Consider the following 19,810-nt stretch of genomic DNA (forward strand, 5'->3'; position numbering starts at 1 on the left):
TCCTTCCTCAGAGTGAGAGACCATGTTTTGCACCCATACAAAACAACAAGGCAAAATTATTGTTTTGTATACTTTAATCTTCAGGTTCCTAGAAATCAGACAGGAAGACAAATTATTTTGAACTGAAAAGTAGCAAGCATTTCCAAAATTTAGTCTCCTACTAACTTCCTCATGAGTATCATTTTGATTTGTGATTGTTTCCAAATATTTTAACTTTGTCACACTTTCAAAGGATTTATTAGCCACCCTAAGACAATTCTGCCTGCTTGTCTGCTGATGAGATACAAACACAGACTTGGTTTTTTCTGAATTGACTTCTAGCCCCACCTGTCTACTAGCCTGTAGTAAAACTTCTCTGTTCCTCTTTATTGTTTTTATATCATCTCCCAATAAATTAACATCATCAACATATGCCAGTAGCTGATGTGTCCCATTCAACTGCAAACCCTCATGCCTATCTTGGGCTTTCCTGATAGCATATTCTAGCGCAAAGTTAAAGAGAGCAAGGGAGACGAAGCATCTCCCTGTTTTAGACAGTTCTTGATGGAAAATTACTCTGATAAATATTTACCTATAGGAATTTTGCTACAGGTTTAATTGAAGCTCTTTTTTATTGGACTTACTAGCTTGTGTGGTATACCAAATTTAATGAGAATATTGTGTAACACTTTTCTCTTAACAGAGTCATAGGCTTATTTGAAATCTATAAATATTTGATGTACATTCCCACTGTACTCCCATTTTTTTCTCTAGTATCCATAAGATGTGATCAGTTGTTGATCTGTTACATCTGACCCACACTGATGATCCCCAATAATTTCTTGCTTATATGGAGTTAATGTCACCAGAAAAATGTTTGATAGACTTTTGTATGAGGTTGATAGGAGAGATTCCTCAGAAATTACCACACTCAGTCTTGTCCTCTTCATATGAATAGGAATAATTATGGATTCCTTCCATTCTTGTGGCATCTGTTGCTTATCATAAATTACCTGAGTAAGGTTATGCAACTTTGTGCCACCTGCTTTAATTAATTCTGCTGGAATTTAATCAATACCTGGAGATTTATAACTTTTCAACTTCGTCTAAACAAGGTTCTGGCACTAAGAGTTCAGCTGTATGCATTTTAATCTGTCTAACATCATCAGTCTTATGAACATTTAAGAGCTGGTTAAAAAAAATTTCCACCTATTCAAAATTTTGATTGGATTTGCAAGTGAATTGCCATTATCCTTTACCAAATTAGTCTGGGGTTGATATCCTTTCTGAAAATCATTTATGCCTCTGTACAGATCTCTGATATTTTTGTCCTTTCTATTTGTCTCCAGCTCAATAATTTTGCCTTTCTCATATTCCCTTTTTTATTCCTAAAAGTTGTTCTAGCTTCACGTCTCACATTACAAAGATTGTCCTTATTAGTTTGGGTCCTGCAACCATTGAAATTTTGTTTGCCTCCTTTGATCTATTAATATTGAACATTGTTCATCAAGCCATGGTTTATTTTGCTTTCTCCTGTAGGATCCTAGTTTCTCTTTGGATGAAATTTTGATACAGTCTCTGACATTTTCCCATTCCCTGTTGATATTCACACTTTCATCATTTTATCTGTTTCTAATATTTGAAACCTATGCTCTAGGCCAAGTTCTCAGGAAAAGATATATCCACCAAAACCTTAAAGTGCGGTTGTACACTACTATAATATGAGCCATGCCTCATGGCTCGAAGTGGCTTATCTCCCATATCTAAGTTCTTTGGAGTCGGCGGCTTCGATACCCTGATGAGACAGCAGGGCAGAAAGACAGTCTGTGTGTGTCCGCCGGAGAGAGAACGACTCGAGAAAGTCTGAAGGCAAGTCAGGGTTTGTGGGGGTTGAGTTGGGCATCTGGAGTCGGATACCCAGCCGGAGTTTGAGCCCTGAAAGGTGTCTTGATTCTTTTTATCCTATATTTAACTATTTTTCATTAAATAATATACTTCGATTATTCGACGTAGTTTCTTTTGACTTTTCACCGCTTTACCCTCCCCAAGCCGTACCACCTCCCGGCCTGGGACGATCGTGGTCTCAGTAACGTAATCTGGCAATCTCCTCCTCGGGGGGGTTCAAAATGGTAGCAGAGCGTGGTTTCGGAAATTTGGTGAACGGAAATTTAGTTTGCGGAAGTTTTTTTTTTGGATTCCAACGGTTTTGACGGTTTGTAGGTCCTAAGTGTGTTGTGGTGAACGCGCTATTAGGACACCGTGTGGCACAGACAGGTTCTGATATGGCCCTCCGTCCTTGCCGGTGCTAGCGCTTGTTTGTATTTGAGCGTGCTAGCGGGCAAGTTTGTCAGGTGGGGCGTTGGATGGGCCTTGCTTTAGACCACTGGGTGTTGCGGTTTGGTGGAATTAATTGTTTGTTTATTTGTTTTTGGTGTGTTTTTTTATCTCTTCTCTCTCTCATGGCTCCGACAATTGGCTGGGTCTACGACCTCAGTAAGGAGAACCTTACGAAGCTCTGTGAGAGGTACCGAGTGGATGCCACTGGTCCTCTTGCCGAGCTTCGATCCCGCTTCGTCGCGTTTTTGCGAACACAGGAGGAACGGGAGATCTCGGCGATTCGCATGGAGGTAAGGGGAGCTGAATATCCCGTTGATGTTGAGTTGGCTGAGGTTAAAGCTGGAGGGCTCCCTTCGGTTGGTGGGGAAATGCCCGTGGAGGAATCCATTCGTCCTGTCGACGCGGGGAGGAGGGTTCCCCTGAATCCACCCGGTACGTCCTCCATCCACAACGTTAACATGCATGTGCTGTTAGGGATGGTTAAAACCATAGACGTGGTGGATGGCAGTTCGCCAAAGGCATTGGTGAACTTTCTGATGAAGGCCAATTCACTGTTTAAATTGGGCCTAGTCGGGGAAAAAGAAATCCTTTGGGCTCTCCTTCCCAAAACAATAGGGCGGGTGACACGAACTATGGGCGAGTGTTTAAGCTTTAATCTTGCCTGGAGTCAGACCCGGCAAAGGCTCATAGAGGAGTTTCTGCCCTCTCGCTTACTGGAGGACCTTAAGCTTGAATTCGTCACCCGTCGCTTTCAGGCCGTCGGTGAAAGTTTTCTGGATTTTATAGACTTCGTAGTTAATGCTGCCGAGGTTCTGCCAGGTTTCTCTCAGGAGATCGAGATAGTGGATATTATTCTTCAGAATATGGATCCGGGGCAGAGAACCCACTTTGTTTTTTCTAAAAGGCCGAGGGCAGTTACGGATCTGTACGCGTTGGGGCTTGACCTATCTAACTATCTGGTAGCCGGGAGGCAAAGGTTGGACGCCCTCGGCGCCGCGTCTACGGCGAGTGGTTCAAGAGATTATCCACTCGCCCGTCGTAACATAAGGGACTTAAAGGGAGGCCGATGCTGGAATTGTCAAGAGTACGGGCATAGGCGGTCAGAATGTAAGAAGGAGACTCGAAGTCATGGTCGCGGACAGGGAAACGGTCCGGCCGCCCACCCATAGGTAGGAGTGGGCGGGCCCAAATATTTTCCTTCCCGAGCGCGAGATTTCGGGCTCGACCATTCCGATCGTTGTGTCCATGGGTTACTGTCTCTTGTAGAAGTCTCCACCAACCATCTTTGGTAGATACAGGCTCCGTCTTTTCTCTGGTCGCTATGGATTTTGTTGAGGGTTTACGGAAATCGGGTGTCCCGTTTCAGAAAAGGCCGTCTGGCATCAGTTTGGTTACGGCTGCGTCGCGAGAGATTCGAATCTCCTGGAGTATCAAACTGCATTTCAAAATCCACGACTACTCGTGGGACTTCGACTTTCTCGTGGCAAGACGCTTGCCAGTGGGAGTAATTCTGGGAGCAGATTTTGTCTGCCATAGTGGTATGGTTCTGAATCCTTCTCGGGGGATCTACCATTTCCAGTTTAGACCTCAGCAAAAGTATGAATTTCTCTCTAATTCAACAAGTGCGTCCGGAAAAACAGCAATGCCTGTAGTCGAGAGGCCGGCTTGTAGCATTTACACGTTCATTAAAGAGTTTCCCGTGCTGTTTTCTGATAGACCGGGCACGGTGAGGGGACGCACTTGTAGCATCGAATTAGTTGACAATGTGCCGGTAAGATCGCCACCGTATCAGTGTTCACCGCCTAGGCTGATCGCCCTCCGGCAGCATGTGGACGACTTGCTGAATAATGATGTCATTAAACCGAGCACTTCTAATTACGCAAGTCCGGCCTTCCTGGTCACCAAAAAGGAGGGAAAATTTCGTTTGGTGGTCGATTATCGGAAATTGAATCAGAAAGTGATTTACGACTCCTTTCCGTTACCCACTATTGAAAGCGTATTCCAACATTTCTCCGGAGCTAAATATTTTAGTGTTTTAGACATGAATAGTGCGTATTATCAAATACCTCTCGATCAGAAGAGTCGGAAATATACCGCTTTTATCACCCCGTTTGGTTTGTATGAGTTTGTTAAACTGCCCATGGGGATTTGTGTAGGCGGGCAGATTTTAAGCCGTGAGGTGGATCGAATTTTTGGAGACATCAAATTTAAATTTCTGTTTAATTATCTCGACGATTTATTGGTTAATTCCAGCACTTGGGCCGAACACATCAGGCACCTAAAGGAGGTCTTTTCTAGGCTACAAAATGCCGGTTTCACGCTAAACCCAGCCAAGGTCGTGTTAGGAGTTCAGGAGATCAGCTTCCTCGGCCATTTATTGTCAGCTACAGGCATCCGCGTTAACCCCGAAAGGGTAAGCGTGATAAAAGGGTTTCCGCCACCGAGAAACTTGAAACAAGTTCGGCGTTTTCTAGGGATGGCGGCCTTCTATAGTCGTTTCATCCCTGACTTCTCTCGGCTTTCTGAACCGCTAAATGCCCTGAAGCGAAAAAACGCAAAGTTTGTTTGGGAGGTGAACCAACAACGTGCTTACGAAGCCATTAAGGAGGCCCTCTGTCAAGCCCCAACACTGCAAATTCCTAATTTTCATCTTCCATTCGTGTTGCAATGCGATGCGTCAGACATCGGGGTATCGAGTGTTCTAAATCAAGAGGTAGGTGGGAAACTAGCGCCCATCGCTTTCTTTAGTCGCCCTTTCTCTCCCGCCGAAAGAAATTACTCGACCTACGAGAAAGAATGTCTTGCTGTCGTACTAGGATGCGAAAGGTTCCGGACATACTTAGAACATAAGGAATTTGTTGTGCATTCGGACAATGAGGCACTCTCGTGGATGCGTCGTCATCCGCGCCAACTAGGGCGCATAGGGAGATGGCTATTACGCCTATCGCCGTTCAAATTTAAGGTGGTCCATATCCGGGGGAGCGAGAACGTCGTGGCCGATTGCCTATCAAGGATGTTCGAGCCTCCGGATTCGCCGACAGAACAACCTGCCGTGCGGGTTCTACAACACCTCCCTGCCTCATTTGAGACCTAAAAGGACCATCAAAGTAAGGACCCCTATTGTGTTGGTTTACACCAAAGCATCGCTGCCGGGGACGCTTCGTGCAAAGACTGGAGATTGCATCGTGGCCTAGTTGTGTTCCTCCCACGACAAGCCAGACGGCCAAGGGTCCTGGTCCCGGAAGCTCTCAGACCCATGATTTTGGATTATTTCCATGATTCTCCCTTGGGAGCTCACTTAGGATCTCTGAAGACCTACTATAGGGTCAACAAAGACTTTTATTGGCCGGGGATGAAAGGCGAAATTAGGGACTATGTACGGCGCTGTCTTAAATGCCAAAGGGGAAAGCCTGCTAGGAGCACTCGGGTCGGATTTCATTCTGCCGACGTTGCTGAGTGCCCTATGCAGCGCATATACATAGACTATTTTGGGCCTATTGTGCGGTCAAAATCCGGCTGTCGAGCTATCTTAGTAGTGATTGACGGATTTTCTAAATTTGTCAACATGTATCCAGTCAGGGAAATTACTACTAAAACTACCATCACCATGCTCGAGACCCGGCTTTTCGGGAATTTTGGGGTTCCCAGAGAGATCGTGTCAGATAACGCTTCTGTTTTTAAATCTCAGGCGTTCAGGGACATGTGTTTTAGGTGGGGCGTTACACATTTTACAACCAGCCCCTACAGACCGTCTCCCAATCATGTCGAGCGTTTCAACAGAAATCTTAAGGCCGCGTTGTCTATCTTCCACGAATCTCTGCAGACAACGTGGGATTGTAATCTTCCCTACTTCACCATCGCCTTTAATTCGGCCTGGCATGAATCTACGAAACAAACACCCGCAAAGCTATTCTTAGGGAGAGATGTTAAGGACCCTTTAAACCTTCGTTGGAAAGTTTCTGAGGTGCTGGGGGATCCAGAAGGACCTCCTCTTGAGGAGGTCTGGGAAGAGGCTCTTAGAAGCCTGCGTGTAGCCCGCAAAAGGGTAGCGCAAAGATATGACGAGGGGAGGTCACCCAACCCTTTTAAAACGGGAGATCGGGTGTTAGTCAAAGTTTACCCTGCGAGTTCTGTCAAAAGCTCAGATATTGTAGCTGTAATAAAGTGAGTTAATAAACTAAAATGCCTTTCTGCGTCTAAGACAAAAGCACGCAAAGTTTGGTGTGAATTGGCTTATCCACTCTCAAGGCACGAGGGAACATACATATCCAACCACAAAGGGTCAAGTGATGGCATTCGCCTTATATGAAATCTTGTGTCAGAGATGACACGCGTCGTGTCGCTTGGCGACAGATTTCTAGCTTTATATTGTGTGGCAAAAATTAAGTTATGTTAGGATAGGCAGATTTGGGTTCTGTCTCTTTCGGTTTGGTTCTGTTTGATTCTGCTTTGTTCTCTTACGTTCAGTTTATTTCAGTGTAGTTGCATACTAAGTACATGTTAGTATCTCGTCAGCAGACCGGTGATCAAAATCATATTAGGGTGGCTAATAAGTCCTTTGAAAGTGTGACAGAGTTCAGATATTTGGGAACAAGAGTAAAAAATCATAATGATATTCCCGAGGATATTAGGAGAAGACTAAATTCTGGAAATGCTTGCTACTTTTCAGTTCAAAATATTAAAATGTACAAAACAGTAATTCTGCCTGTTTTTTTGCATGGGTTCCAATCATGATCTCTCACTCTCGGGGAGGATCATAGATTGCAGGTGTTTGAGAATATGGTGCTGAGGAGGTTATTTGGGCCTAGGACAGAAGAGGATGGGGTGTGGAGAAAGCTGCATAATGATGAGCTTAAAAATTTGTACTCTTCTCCCAGTATTGTCAGGGTGATTAAGACAAGAAGAATGAGATAGGCGGGGCATGTGGCATTCATTGATGGGGCAAGAGGTGTCCACCAGGTATTGGTTCGGAAGCCTGAGGGGTAGAGACTGCCAGGAAGACCTAGATGTAGATGGAAGGATAAACTCGGGGTGGGATCTATGGGAGATGGGAGTTGAAGGATCCTGGATTTTGTTGGCCCAAGACAGGGTCTGGTGGAAGGCTTCTGTTAATTTGGTGATGAACCTTCGGGGTCTCTGAGCCATCTCGTAGGTTAGTTCTGAATAGTTTGGTGCTGCTTTATGGTATGTGGGGTTTTCATGGTGTAACTATAAGTATGAAGATATTTTACTTGGATTGAATCTCTCAACACTGCTTTTTAGACTGAAGTTTATGCCATTTTTATTATTAACTGTGTTAAAGGTTGCTGATCCACTTTGGATTGTCCTAATGCTTATACCCAGTGGGATCGATCAGACTTATCTGCTTGTACTGTGCTTCGTAATTTGAAGATCACTCCCGCAACCAAATGTGTTTCTGCTTTCAACACCAATTGAATTGAATTGAATTGTTGTTGTTCTTTTATTATTGCTTTTAGACAATTTAGCATTATGGTGTGATTTTGGGGAAGACCATTTTATAAAGACCTGACTTCCATATGGGAATTTGCCATGAGATGTTCATTATTTTTGTATTAATTAAATTGTTTACATTCATTTGAAAATTTTGTAGTTTGCTAGAAATTATTTTGTCTAATACTTGTATAATTACACAGTAAAATGTTGGTTCCAGGGAAACAGTGGTCTTCGGAGTGTGACCAAAGGTATGAAAACAGCTGATAGCTACTGGTGTCCTGCGCGTGGTGATGCGACTGCTGTAGAGGCTCCAGGTACAGTTTCACCATCTGCTGGTTGCTGTAAGAACAAGGAACAAACACCAGTCCCACCGAAAGGTAGGGAAGCGAGAACATTTTATTTTACCACAGAACCATGGCTGCGTAGCCAACAGTGTCATATACAGATGGATAAATCTGCAGAACATGTGACAGTCTACCTCAGATTATTGCTGCTAATGCTCAGGACACTGGAGAGGGCTCCAGTTACATCAGAATTCAGGCTGAGACAGATTTTAAAGCATTTAAAAACTGCGTAATGTGTACTAAATTTGAGAATTGGTTCCGTTAAGAAATTCTTGCGATGTGAATAGTTTGCCGGGTGTCAAAATATTAAAAGTCATGTGGTTTTTGTGACTGCGTAATTTTTCCTTATTGATTTTTTAACATTCAATGGACCGAAACAAACTGGAATGTTTGGAGTGTTCATTTAAAAAGGAGTTTTGAAACAACCTGTTGATCGGTTGATCTGCTATGTTATGGGTTCAGATATGGAGATCAGTTTTGTGGTACCAAACCAAGTGCTATTCATGCCCAGCAATGGAATAATCCATGGTTGACCAACTGGCCAACCCCCATCCTTATCTGGGACACTGGTTGCTTATTTGAGAACCACATCAGCAAAATAGGGCTTCTAAAATATTTAAGTAATTCAGATTTCTGCAGAGTGCAGTGATGCAATTTTCATGTAGGTTCAGTATCTTTTAAGAATGGTGTACAAATAGCAACAAACATTTTTATTAGGAGACTTCTTTATTTACATAGGAAAGTTATGTAGTGTAAAATATAAAAAGGAACTAGGGTCTATCCTGGTTTAAGGCTTTATATTTAACAGTTTTTAAAATATTTTATACAGTGTTACATTTATGTTAGAATTAAGTGCAGTATAACTGTTAAGGTGAATGTTTGGGCCTTTGAATTTTTTGTTATGCAGTCGAGCAAAATATATTGAACTCCTTTGTGCCGCTTTCCTTTCAGACGCTTGATATGGAAATATAGAACAATTGAAATGTATGCCACTTGCTGGTTTTATGTGTATGGCATTTATAGAAACATTGTAATGCAGTACAGTAAACTTCAAAAACGATATCATGGAATGACAAAATGATGAAAGAAAGAAAAAGAAGAAATTAAGGAAGGGGTGGAGTCTTGCTGTAGTTAAACGAGCTCGGAAATTGTATTCCGTACAGGAATACACAAAATATCCTCATGCGTTATTTTCAGCATGCATTTAGAAAGAGGTATTGAATCCCAATTGTTCGATAGTTATCACTTAGGCCACCAGATTGCAGTATCTGAGTGTCTGCCTAATGACTTTCCTCGACCGTCATTTCATCATCACCGCCCTTAGGATATTCAAAATACGTTTCTTACGTTGTGTAGAATGCCACATTAACTTTCATCCAGATACATCCAATGGTTCTTGGGTTGAATTGATTGGACTGACGGGCAGATATAACCAACTGATAATGCGTTCTGGCTATGCACTCTGCGCAAAGAATGCGTAATAAACAAACACTGATAAACAAGTGTTGTGTGGGATTGCATAACATAAGGAATTCGATGACACTGGACATTCACTCTGTATAATTCAACAAAACATTTCTACACAAAATGTACCTAAAGATGGCTGTCTTCTTGGTTGTTGCACTGTGTAGTCTGGTAGAAGGTAATGATGTTTCAGAGGTCCCTGCCTTCCTCCATCAGGGCGATCGCCTTGATGATGGAGGCGGCAAGCACACCTGAAATGTCGGTAAACCTCTACAGGGCTACACAGTGCAACGACCAAGAAGACAGCCATCTTCAGATTCACTGCCGTGAAAACCTCAGCTCCTACTAAGTAATGCCTAAAAGTAAAAAAAATATAGAAAGTAAAACTCAAATGATAAAAAAGAAAAAGGTTGAGAGTAATTACACATACAAGTAAGGACATCAGATTCATTCACATCAAGGAACAAACACGTTTTATTGCATGCTCAGACTACGATTACAAAATGCGAAAGATGGAACCATTATGAACAATTATCACGCCTTCCATACAGGGCCACTTCAAGGCAGTGGTGAGGCTATGGAAAAAACATGATCTTGGGGTCCACTGTCCCATTTCTTAAAAATAGGGGGTATTCACAGCAAATTTACACTATTCAGAGATTTAAAAATCTTAATCCAAAAATGATCTTGGTTTTTTGGCAAAATGTATTTATATTAACAAAAACTGAATGGGTAGGAAAGGGTAAAAGGATAATATAAAAATTTTATACATTCAAGCTGAAGTGTGAAATGCCAAGATTACCCACGGATAAAGATACGTGTTGAACGTCCTTTGTGTTTCAATAGCCCAAATAGGTGAATCCAAAGAACAAGTGAACTAACTGTTTAATATGTGTGCTACTCTGATAGCGCTCCCCACTCCAAACAGCACAGAATCGAATAAAATTTTGCCGTAAGAATGCTAGTATCATCAGACTTACTGCTGACACGTCCCAAAAATGTTTGTAGAGAAATTTGGAAATACTTTGGCACGTTTAAGAACCGTCGGTCGGGCGGAGGGGGCCCATAAAATTAAAGGACCATGGGCAGCTGCCCAATTTTCCCACTGGTTAAAGTGGCCCTGATTACATAGTTTTAAAATTAAAGCGGGAACTAAAATAAGAATTACGGAAATTTAATTAAATTAAGTAGCATTAAACGGACTCAATAAATACGAACCAGGCAAATGTAAGGAACAAATATTATTAATGAATGAAAACTAAACAAACTTTGATAAGAAATTATGCAAAAAGGAGAAATTTTGTTAGTTAAATGTTTAACGAATCAGTTCAGATTACAGCACAATATAAATAAATATGCAAATTTAAAAAAAACAATATTAATTACTTAATATATAAACCAATATTAAAAACCGTATGTGAGCTGAGAACATATTGAACAAGTAGTTGCAAACAGCTAACGAGGGGTGGTTCTCCAGCTTGGGGGTTGGGCATGAGGCTAACAACCTTTCATCAAAACCTGTCATATATTTTAGAGTCCGTGAAATACTAAATTTAATCAAGAATTTCTTTCAGAAGAAGGGAATAAGGACAATGTGGGAAAACCCTGTACATCATGATATAAGACACGATACATACAAACATACATATATACATGCATACATACGCGCACGCGCACACAGAGAATATACAAATTGCAAGACCTACTTCAGAATTTGTAAACAAATTAAATAACAAATGGAATAACGACAAATTTCAATAAAAACAATAGAAAACACACAAATTAATGAACTCGTATTTGCAACATTTTACAAGGAAGAAAACATATGTGAGAGGGATGTGAATAGTTTACTAAATCGAAATATGATCTAACAAATTGAAGGGCATAGTGCAAGAACACGACAAGGCACACTTTTAACGAAACTGAGTTTCTCGCACGAGAGAATTTTCCATGTATCGGAAGCTACGCTTTTACATGTGTCGCTATGTGGCAGAAATTTCTGAAGAATCACTTTGATGGATCGGTTCTGAACAGTCAAGCAGCTGAAGTCATATCAACAAATATGTCTGTGATTTATGAAGACGTGTGTATAAGAAGATTGTTTGAATTCGGAGATTTGAATTGTGTACCGCCTGCAAATAGGAGCTTCCCAGTAACATTAATTGCTAATGGGTCAATGGTAAATTATGAAGGTGAAGTGATGAAGCTATTTTTACCGACACACAAGAGAAATACACGTTTTGGTTCTGCAAAATAAGGGCATTTTTGTGGTACATGCGACAATGTGATAAGCCACGATAATTTTCAAATTTTAACACTAACTTATCTTTGACGTCTTTAAAGTGTAATTATTCTTATACCTCTGGTAAAATATATATGAAATTAAATATATTATATGTAATGTTTGCGTTATTTAGTAGAATATTATTTTTATAGGATTTAACAAAAACTAAACAAAGCTCTGAGTAAACTTGAATGTTCTGGCTGGTAATGTTTGCGCAGTAAACCCTTCATTATAATGAAGACAAACATACGACCAATGTACCAATCTTACAATTATGGCACTTTCATTATACATACAGTATGTCCCAAAAGTAGCTCAACCCGAAGATTACTTATTAAATAATGTGTTAATGTGGTAGGAATCAAAGAAGCATGAAGTGTTGTTATTACTCAAAATTATTTGCGAACGCAGTCGTATGAAAAATTTAAACTTGAATATTACGTGCGGCTTCGTAATGATGCGGGCAACCACTTTTTAGCTCATTAACCGTTTTCGCGAGACTAAAGACAAAAGACGCACGGGATGAGCCAAAAAAGTGCAGGACAATTTAAACTCTCTCTCTTCTTCTTCTTCTTTTCTTTTCTTTCTTTCTTCTTCTTCTTCTTTTTTTTATGACGAACTTCGGTTTGCGGGACTTGTGGGACACCGTGTAAGTATTATTGATCTGTTACTTTATTTTGGTTAAATGAGATGCTTTGTCCAAAATTCTTCTTAATTTTCCTCTAAAACACGTCATCAAGAATGTCAGAGGGATTCAGGAGGGGCTAAAATTGAATGGTCTTGCCTATGCTGATGGTCAGTTTGTAAGAATAAAGAAACTCTCCTAGAGGCTAGCAAGGAAATGAGTCTAGAGGTAAATGTAGATTAAACTAAATACATGGGCATAGTACATCAGTAACAATGGCGGAACATAATTAAAAGTAACACGTCATTTGAAAATGTTTCAAAATGTAAATATCTGGGAACAACAATAACAAATAGAAATGAGGTCCATCATGAAGTTAAGAGTAGAATACATTCGGGGAAGGCTTGAATTTATTCAGTTCAAAAACTGTTATCATCTCGTTTACTATCAAAAACACTGAAGATGGGGAAATATAAAACAATAATTTTGCCTGTTGTCTTGTATGGTTGTGAAACATGGTCTCTTATTTTGAAGGAAGAACGTAGATTACAAACGTTTGAAAACGGTGTTCAGGAGGATATTTGGACATAGGAGGGATGAAATAAGTGGGGAATTTAGGATTTTTCATAACGAGGAGCTGAGTGAATTGTAGGAGTCTCCTAGCATAATAAGGATAGTGAAATCTACGAAGCTCCGATGGGCTGGATATGCAGCACGAATGGGGGAGGTAAGTGGTGAGTCCATAGTTTTGGTGTGATATCCTTCTGGAAAACGATCACTGGGCAGACCAAGAGGAGATGGGAGGGTAATATCAAGGTGGATCTTAGGGAGGCAATTCTCAAGACTAAGAATGGAGTCAGCCTGTCTCTTTGTACAGGCAACGGCGAAGACTTGTTCCTCGGTTGACCACGAGATTTGCTCTCTGCATATCTTTTGTTTCCCCTAGGAATCTGCACCGGAGGTGGGTGACGTAATGGAGAGAAACATTATACGTCTTATTCGGATTTGAAGAGAGCTGACTGGCCGACGAGATTTAAAATGTGAAGGGAAGTTTTTATTATGCCCTGACCGTCCTAATTGAAGGGAATCAAGAGTGCACAACACTATCATATAAATAATTATATTATTGTTATATTTTCATCACGTTAGAGGACGACTTAGGCAAATAACGACAGCTGAATTTATGATTTAAGGAGAACTGAAATGTATAATTCACAAATAAACAAAGTAATCATATGCTGGGGGCCGCGGAGATGAAGACTGCCAACAAAATATCAAGATGCAATTTTTATTGTTAGTCATGAAGGTCGAATATAGACTGAAAAATGAATCTCGTTAAGATTTAGCTGGGACAATCGCTTATAACGGAGTATACGATATGAAGATTCCTGTCTTCTGGGTTGTTGCGCTATGTAGTCTGGTAGATGTTTGCCAACGTTTCTGAGGTCATACTGCCTCCGTCATCAGGACGATTCTTAGTATGAAGATTTCTGTCTTCTGGGTTGTTGCGCTGTGTAGTCTGGTCGATGTTTACCAACGTTTCAGAGGTCATACTGCCTCCGTCATCAGAGTATGAAGATTTCTGTCTTCTGGGTTGTTGCGCTGTGTAGTCTGGTAGATGTTAACCAACGTTTCAGAGGTCATACTGCCTCCGTCATCAGAGTATGAAGATTTCTGTCTTCTGGGTTGTTGCGCTGTGTAGTCTGGTAGATGTTTGCCAACGTTTCTGAGGTCATACTGCCTCCGTCATCAGGACGATTCTTACTATGAAGATTTCTGTCTTCTGGGTTGTTACGCTGTGTAGTCTGGTCGATGTTTACCAACGTTTCAGAGGTCATACTGCCTCCGTCATCAGGGCGATTCTTAGTATGAAGATTTCTGTCTTCTGGGTTGTTGCGCTGTGTAGTCTGGTCGAAGTTAAATAACATTTCAGAGGTCATACTGCCGATGAATCATCGCCCTGATGATGGAGGCAGTATGATCTCTGAAACGTTGGTAAACATCGACCAGTGTACACAGCGCAACAACCCAGAAGACAGGAATTTTCATACTCACCGCTGTGAAAACCTCAAATCTTACAGAGTATACGATAATCTGAATAGAATTAGAATTTTCACGATAGGTCTACTGGAAAATTATGATACACTATCCCAGCCTGTGGGAGCAACGTAAATAAATCATAGGAATACTCGTTTCGTAATAGAAGACGAATCCTAACCTCTGAATATCGATATGACAGACGTTAAATACAATTCCATATGCAGTTGTCACGTAATGAATTCCAAAAAATGAAGAATTGCATACTTTAGCAAACTAATTAAACGTCTACAAAGAAACATAACTTAAATCTACCAACGTGAAATGACGCGTGGAAATTACATCAGAAGGCTGAGAAAACAAACGGTTTACAGAATTTAATTATTTACTTGCTGACCACAATTTGGAAATTGAAAATTAATGTATAAGTAGGCCTTGATAGAATGAATTGCGTTTTGAAGTGTTAGCAAACGTAAACCTCGAATGCGACAGTCAAATACGAATTTGTGACGTGGATCCTAAATTAGAGAAACGGCCGATGTTTGATACCAGAACACACGAAATTTTTATGACATCTGCAGAGATTTACAAAATTTGACAACCAAAGGAAGAACTTGAATGTACAGTGGAAGGCTCACGATAATCAAGAATAATGGGAGAGAAATGATGCAGATGTGAATTTACCGACAAGAGCTCACTCACAGTTGGGCTGGTTTCTTGTTGCCTATTTCTAGGGGAGAGGTGGGGACATATAAATGGAAAAATTGCAACTTGATGGTATTTGGGGAAACACAAGATATGCAGAGTGCAAATTGATCAACAAGCAGTGGATAATGTTCGGTCTTCTGGCCTGAAAGAAAATCTGAATTTCAAGTGTAACTTCGTCGGAGAATGAGCAGTGTTCAATGTTGAAGGTTTCGGTGAAGATCGAATTTGTCCCTGTCATCCTAATGAAGTGGCTGCTGAAACCTTCCCTGTCCCCTCCCTTCCTAGCCACGTGGCTGCTAGCCCTGAGTTGAGGCGTAATTTCGAAGTTGTTATGAAATATCCAAACCGTATTTAAGATGACACAGAGCCAGGGAATAAGGCGCATTGTGGGAAATACACGACCCTCATACCAAGGATAATCCTGTGACCTGGCAGCTTACTTCTCTCAGTAACAGTAAAATAGGCCGTGGCTAGTGATTAAATGATGATTTAGTGAGATTGGTTATTAAATATTGTGGGGTCGTGAGCATAGATGGAGGAATGTTAGCGAAAAAGGAACGGGTAAGAAATTTAGTCTTTGGAAACTGTTGCTTGTTTTTAGGTAATGGGCCGAGTGGAGGAACATGCGAGGAATAGTTCCAGCTCAGATATGGATACATAACACAGTGGAAGGCAGACTGCAATGCGACACCTTGTCATTTTTGAAAGGGGAAATTGCTGAAATTCAGCCCAAGTTAGGTTTTACAGATTATGTGGTGCTTTGACAGAACGACATTTGAAAATCTAAGCCCAACACTACTGTAATTTTTTCATGAAGTTAGGCACTTGTGGAATGAATTTCTAATTCACTTTTAAAAGGGGTTAGAGATACAAGTGTGAAGATTTGTATTAAGGGACGGAACCCCACCAAAAAAAAATGTTGGTCTAAGAGGCTAAATTTCGTTTCTTAACTACTTTTTATAGCCCACAGTACGTAATGTTGAAAAAGTGGAAAAATTAAAAAATTGAACTTGGGGGGGGGGGGGGGGGTCAGAAATACTGTAAACATGGACGAACGAATTTGCCTAGATTAACAGGTAAACAAGAAGAAACTGACAATGTTTCCCCCCTTAATTGAATAGGTCGTTGCTTCTCAGGTATTCTAGTCATGCCACCACCACCCACTGCCGTATTAAAATGAGGCTTCCTAATTTTCCCAAAGACATTACCCTGAAGATAACAACGCAAATGCTTGCCGAAACATCCAGAAACCAACATTTCATGACGCTGCTTATTCCAGTAAGCCGAAGTTACACATTGAAAAAGCCAGTTGCTGCTTACTGTAATGGAGAATCAGTGGCTGCGATGTTTCTGCAGGCTGTTTCATTCCACTACAGGAAGCATTGACGATGATTCTTCGTCGCCGCTCTGGCTGCATCCACGCAGAAGGTTCTGCTTAGATGTTTCTTCATACAAGTCTTCTCTTTGGTGGCTTCCTCCGTCTTCAGGACTGAGGACGTGCCTCCTCATCTGTGCTTTCCTCGTGTCCGCCTGATGCGTTGCTATCTGCAGAACCCGATCTTCTGTGACCACCCCTCCTGATGGTATCACAATCCACAGAATCGTCTCTGGGATGCTCGAAGGGTGATCGTTGTCAAATGTAGGATCTGCAAATGAAAAATTCATAATCGTATTTTATGTTCATGGGACAATCAAACTTACTCTTAATACATTAACTTGTGAAATTTTTTGTTTTACTCCACCTCATTATATTTTGTGCTGACAACTGGTTTAATATTCTTTGAAGACTGCGTCTAATATTTTAATGTTTTTACAATTAAAACTAAAGAACTTTTATCATAATTCAGCTTTCTCTTTCGTAATGTTAGTACCATTCAGTTTAATGAAGTAAGTGGGACGTGTGTGAGGCAGTGGTGAATACTTTGACCACGCGTGGCGCTGGCGATGGAAGACAGCAGAAGATATTTCATACAGTGTTATAAACGCGTACAATCAAACCTTTACTCTGGAAATGGATAATTATTCACGAGTATATAAGTTATATTTATATAATATAATATTATACACAAATTCACAAAACTTTAATTTAATTATGTAACTCGAAACAATAAACTTTACAAGCAGATGGAGCAGTTATTTGAGTTTAATGTCGAGGTCAGAGGCTGAGAGACACAGAGAAAACACAAAGTGCGAAGTTGATGTAGTAAACTTGCTCAGTGAGCAGTTGTCTTACGCAGTTGAAGCATTTTTGGGTGCAGGTACTCAGATCAGACATGCGTGTTCTGTACGACGGTATTGTAACATTCTACAGAAGTTTCGTATTAAAATCGTAATTTCTCTGCAGTTTTCTGTTGAATCTCCATACCAAATTTGTTTGAATTCTGCTCTGAGCAAAACGTCAATGCGGGTGGCATTACAAACTAGAAGACCGACATCGACATGGACTGAGTTCCACTGTCTGGGCACATCTGATGTTTTGCAAGTGTTGGGGAACTCGATGTAAGTAGGTCGCTTAGTTCTGAAATTAAATAAGATATCTCACCTGGTCCTTGATTGGTGGATTCAGGGATGCGCTCGGGTGAGGAAGCCAATGGGGCACTCGACTCCTGCGCTGTTGGATACTCAATCTGTTGACACGAAAACAGGAATCAGTTGCTTGTAGTAGTTTGTTCAACATTCGCCCTTTTTAGTGATTCTTTGCAGCAAAACCCAAGTTCGAGGCAACTGTTTTTGCAGTTAGCATTACGCACTCAACAGAACTGCCCCTTTGCAGCATTTCAGACTCAATTAGACTTCGATGCCACCTGCTGTTAAGTCGCGCGACTAGAGTAATTTTCAACCTGGAGGCCATTTCACCCTCGTCAGTATGAAAGATGATCCGGAATAAAATTTACCGACGAACTCATCAACCCAGGGTTGCTTCAGTGCGAACACTGCCCAAATACTTAACAACGATCACAAGCGAATTTCAAATAAGAAAATGGAGCAGAAGACAAAAAAGGAACACGTGGGACAAAACAGCTGTTTTATGGTCATTTTAGATCCATTTGTTTATTCTTGTTTACGACAATACGTAATATAACTTCGGGTAAGCTGCTTGACAACTGATGAGTACAGCCCACCATGATTGAATAATGCTTTTTGGAGTAAGTTCCAGGTTGCAAGATAAGACCGAGATGTGTTAGTGGTCTTAATTTATTAATCTAACATTTTTAATATTTTTGTGACATTCAAGCGACACAGCAAAACAACACTTTCTTGCAGAGCCTGAAAATGTTAAATATTGTCAGAGCCTACGAATGCTTATCTAATTATTTTCTTGCGTGTGTTTGAAAGATGAATAATAAAACATCACTTATCATGTGAGACAAAAATAGAGAGGATTTTTACTTAACTTTGTAACTTGCAATGCGTAAATTGTGTACAATCAGGTACTGAGAAACTAATGTAGGTTAAGTGTTAACACTTACTGTGGTTGCACGCTCCAGGGAGGTCTCGTCCAAAGACGGCGACACAAATGAGAAGTTCTGCAATAGAAATTAGAAAAGTCACATTTAAGCAAAATTCTTTTGTGTTGGAACGTCTTTACTGCGGCGTTTGTAAGATCAGAAAAGTGCGTATTTGGAAACAAGTTGATAAAATCGTATCTTCGCTGTAAAACAGAGAGTAGGCCCATGAAAATAAAAAATCTGTTTGTCAAACCAGAGTTACGGTGCACAAATATCGGCCGAGGCCTAATAATGACATCAGAATTATTACTGACTGTAACACCTCGAAGGGAACGTGACCCTCGGCTTCCAACACGTGTTCTAAAAGGGCCAGAAATTAGCCTTGTTCTGATGCGACACGCAATAAAAGTAGGAAAATTACATGTTCTCACCTTGAAAGGATCGTCGCTCCTGCGAGACCAAGTGCCCGCTGACCGAGGGTCAGACGCCACACCGAACTGGTTTCCATCGACATCATCGGCGCTGATGATGTCGAGATGTGGGAGGAAGGGTGGTGATACCTTCTTCCCTCTCAGTTCATTCCAGTCGATGGGCTGTAGATAAAGCACAAGCATAACAGACTGAAGAATTCTGGCGAAGCAGACAAGAGAACACTGAGTTTGTTATAATTGCAGGGATTACGAAATTAAGTCTTCTGCGTTGATATAAATTGTTGAGACCTTTATAAGTGTTTTTGTAACGTAGCATTTACTGGGAGGAAAAGTTTTAAGATGTCTAGTCGTGTCCTTAAGATTTGTACGTGAAAGAAATTTCAGATCAGGTATCGTGAAAGTTCTGGGATTACAATCAATTTTCTTTGCGTTGTCTGTCTCTTGGGCCCTCAATATGTCACTGAGCTCGAAATATTTCGTACATCGCAATGTCGATGTAAGTAGCCCTGGGCAATTTCCCTATGCAAAGGATTGCCTCCTGCTGGGAATGTAGACCGAACTTTTTATTCATTTACTGAAGTCTTGAAACAGTAGCAACTTCTAGAAACATTATCGAAAACCTTGAAACTGCACTTTGCTTCCTTAGCAATACATTAGAGTCCCAATTGTCTGACCTTCAGTTATTCGACATTCAGTTT

General features: G+C 40.9%; 2 protein-coding genes across 3 annotated transcripts; one reads left to right on the forward strand and one right to left on the reverse strand.

Moving 5' to 3' along the window:
* Positions 1 to 1,940: 1,940 nt before the first annotated feature.
* LOC147874958 (uncharacterized) lies at positions 1,941 to 17,996 on the forward strand. Of its 2 annotated transcripts, XM_087342180.1 has the most exons (3): positions 1,941 to 2,606; positions 7,988 to 8,147; positions 15,834 to 17,996. In XM_087342180.1, exons 1-3 carry the CDS (start codon positions 2,343 to 2,345, stop codon positions 15,866 to 15,868), a joined length of 459 nt encoding a protein of 152 aa, XP_087198306.1. In that variant the 5' UTR covers positions 1,941 to 2,342; the 3' UTR covers positions 15,869 to 17,996. The 2 variants fall into 2 exon arrangements, with proteins under 2 accessions (XP_087198306.1, XP_087198296.1); XM_087342170.1 differs by lacking the exon at positions 15,834 to 17,996 and having other exon boundaries at positions 1,953 to 2,606; positions 7,988 to 12,465.
* Positions 16,595 to 19,295, reverse strand: LOC147874959 (uncharacterized). The gene is made up of 4 exons (XM_087359580.1): positions 19,113 to 19,295; positions 18,703 to 18,759; positions 17,775 to 17,859; positions 16,595 to 16,878 (listed from the first exon to the last, which is right to left on the reverse strand). The coding sequence occupies exons 1-4, from the start codon at positions 19,293 to 19,295 to the stop codon at positions 16,595 to 16,597; spliced, it is 609 nt and encodes a 202-aa protein (XP_087215706.1).
* Positions 19,296 to 19,810: the final 515 nt, after the last annotated feature.

Source organism: Zootermopsis nevadensis, unplaced genomic scaffold (genome assembly GCF_977971745.1).
Source record: "Zootermopsis nevadensis isolate Lab colony 2312 unplaced genomic scaffold, Znev_1.0 Znev_ptg000003l, whole genome shotgun sequence".
Classification (NCBI taxonomy): domain Eukaryota; kingdom Metazoa; phylum Arthropoda; class Insecta; order Blattodea; family Termopsidae; genus Zootermopsis; species Zootermopsis nevadensis.

Bases quoted from the DNA above. Each gene is read 5' to 3' on its own strand.
- LOC147874959 (XM_087359580.1), bottom strand. From the start codon at position 19,295: ATGCTTGTGCTTTATCTACAGCCCATCGACTGGAATGAACTGAGAGGG. The intron at 18,760-19,112 runs GTGAGAACATGT...TTTCTATTGCAG, and splicing joins GGAGCGACGATCCTTTCAAG to AACTTCTCATTTGTGTCGCC. The intron at 17,860-18,702 runs GTAAGTGTTAAC...TCGTGTCAACAG, and splicing joins CCCTGGAGCGTGCAACCACA to ATTGAGTATCCAACAGCGCA.
- LOC147874958 (XM_087342170.1), top strand. From the start codon at position 2,343: ATGGGCCTTGCTTTAGACCACTGGGTGTTGCGGTTTGGTGGAATTAAT. The intron at 2,607-7,987 runs GTAAGGGGAGCT...TGTTGGTTCCAG, and splicing joins TCTCGGCGATTCGCATGGAG to GGAAACAGTGGTCTTCGGAG.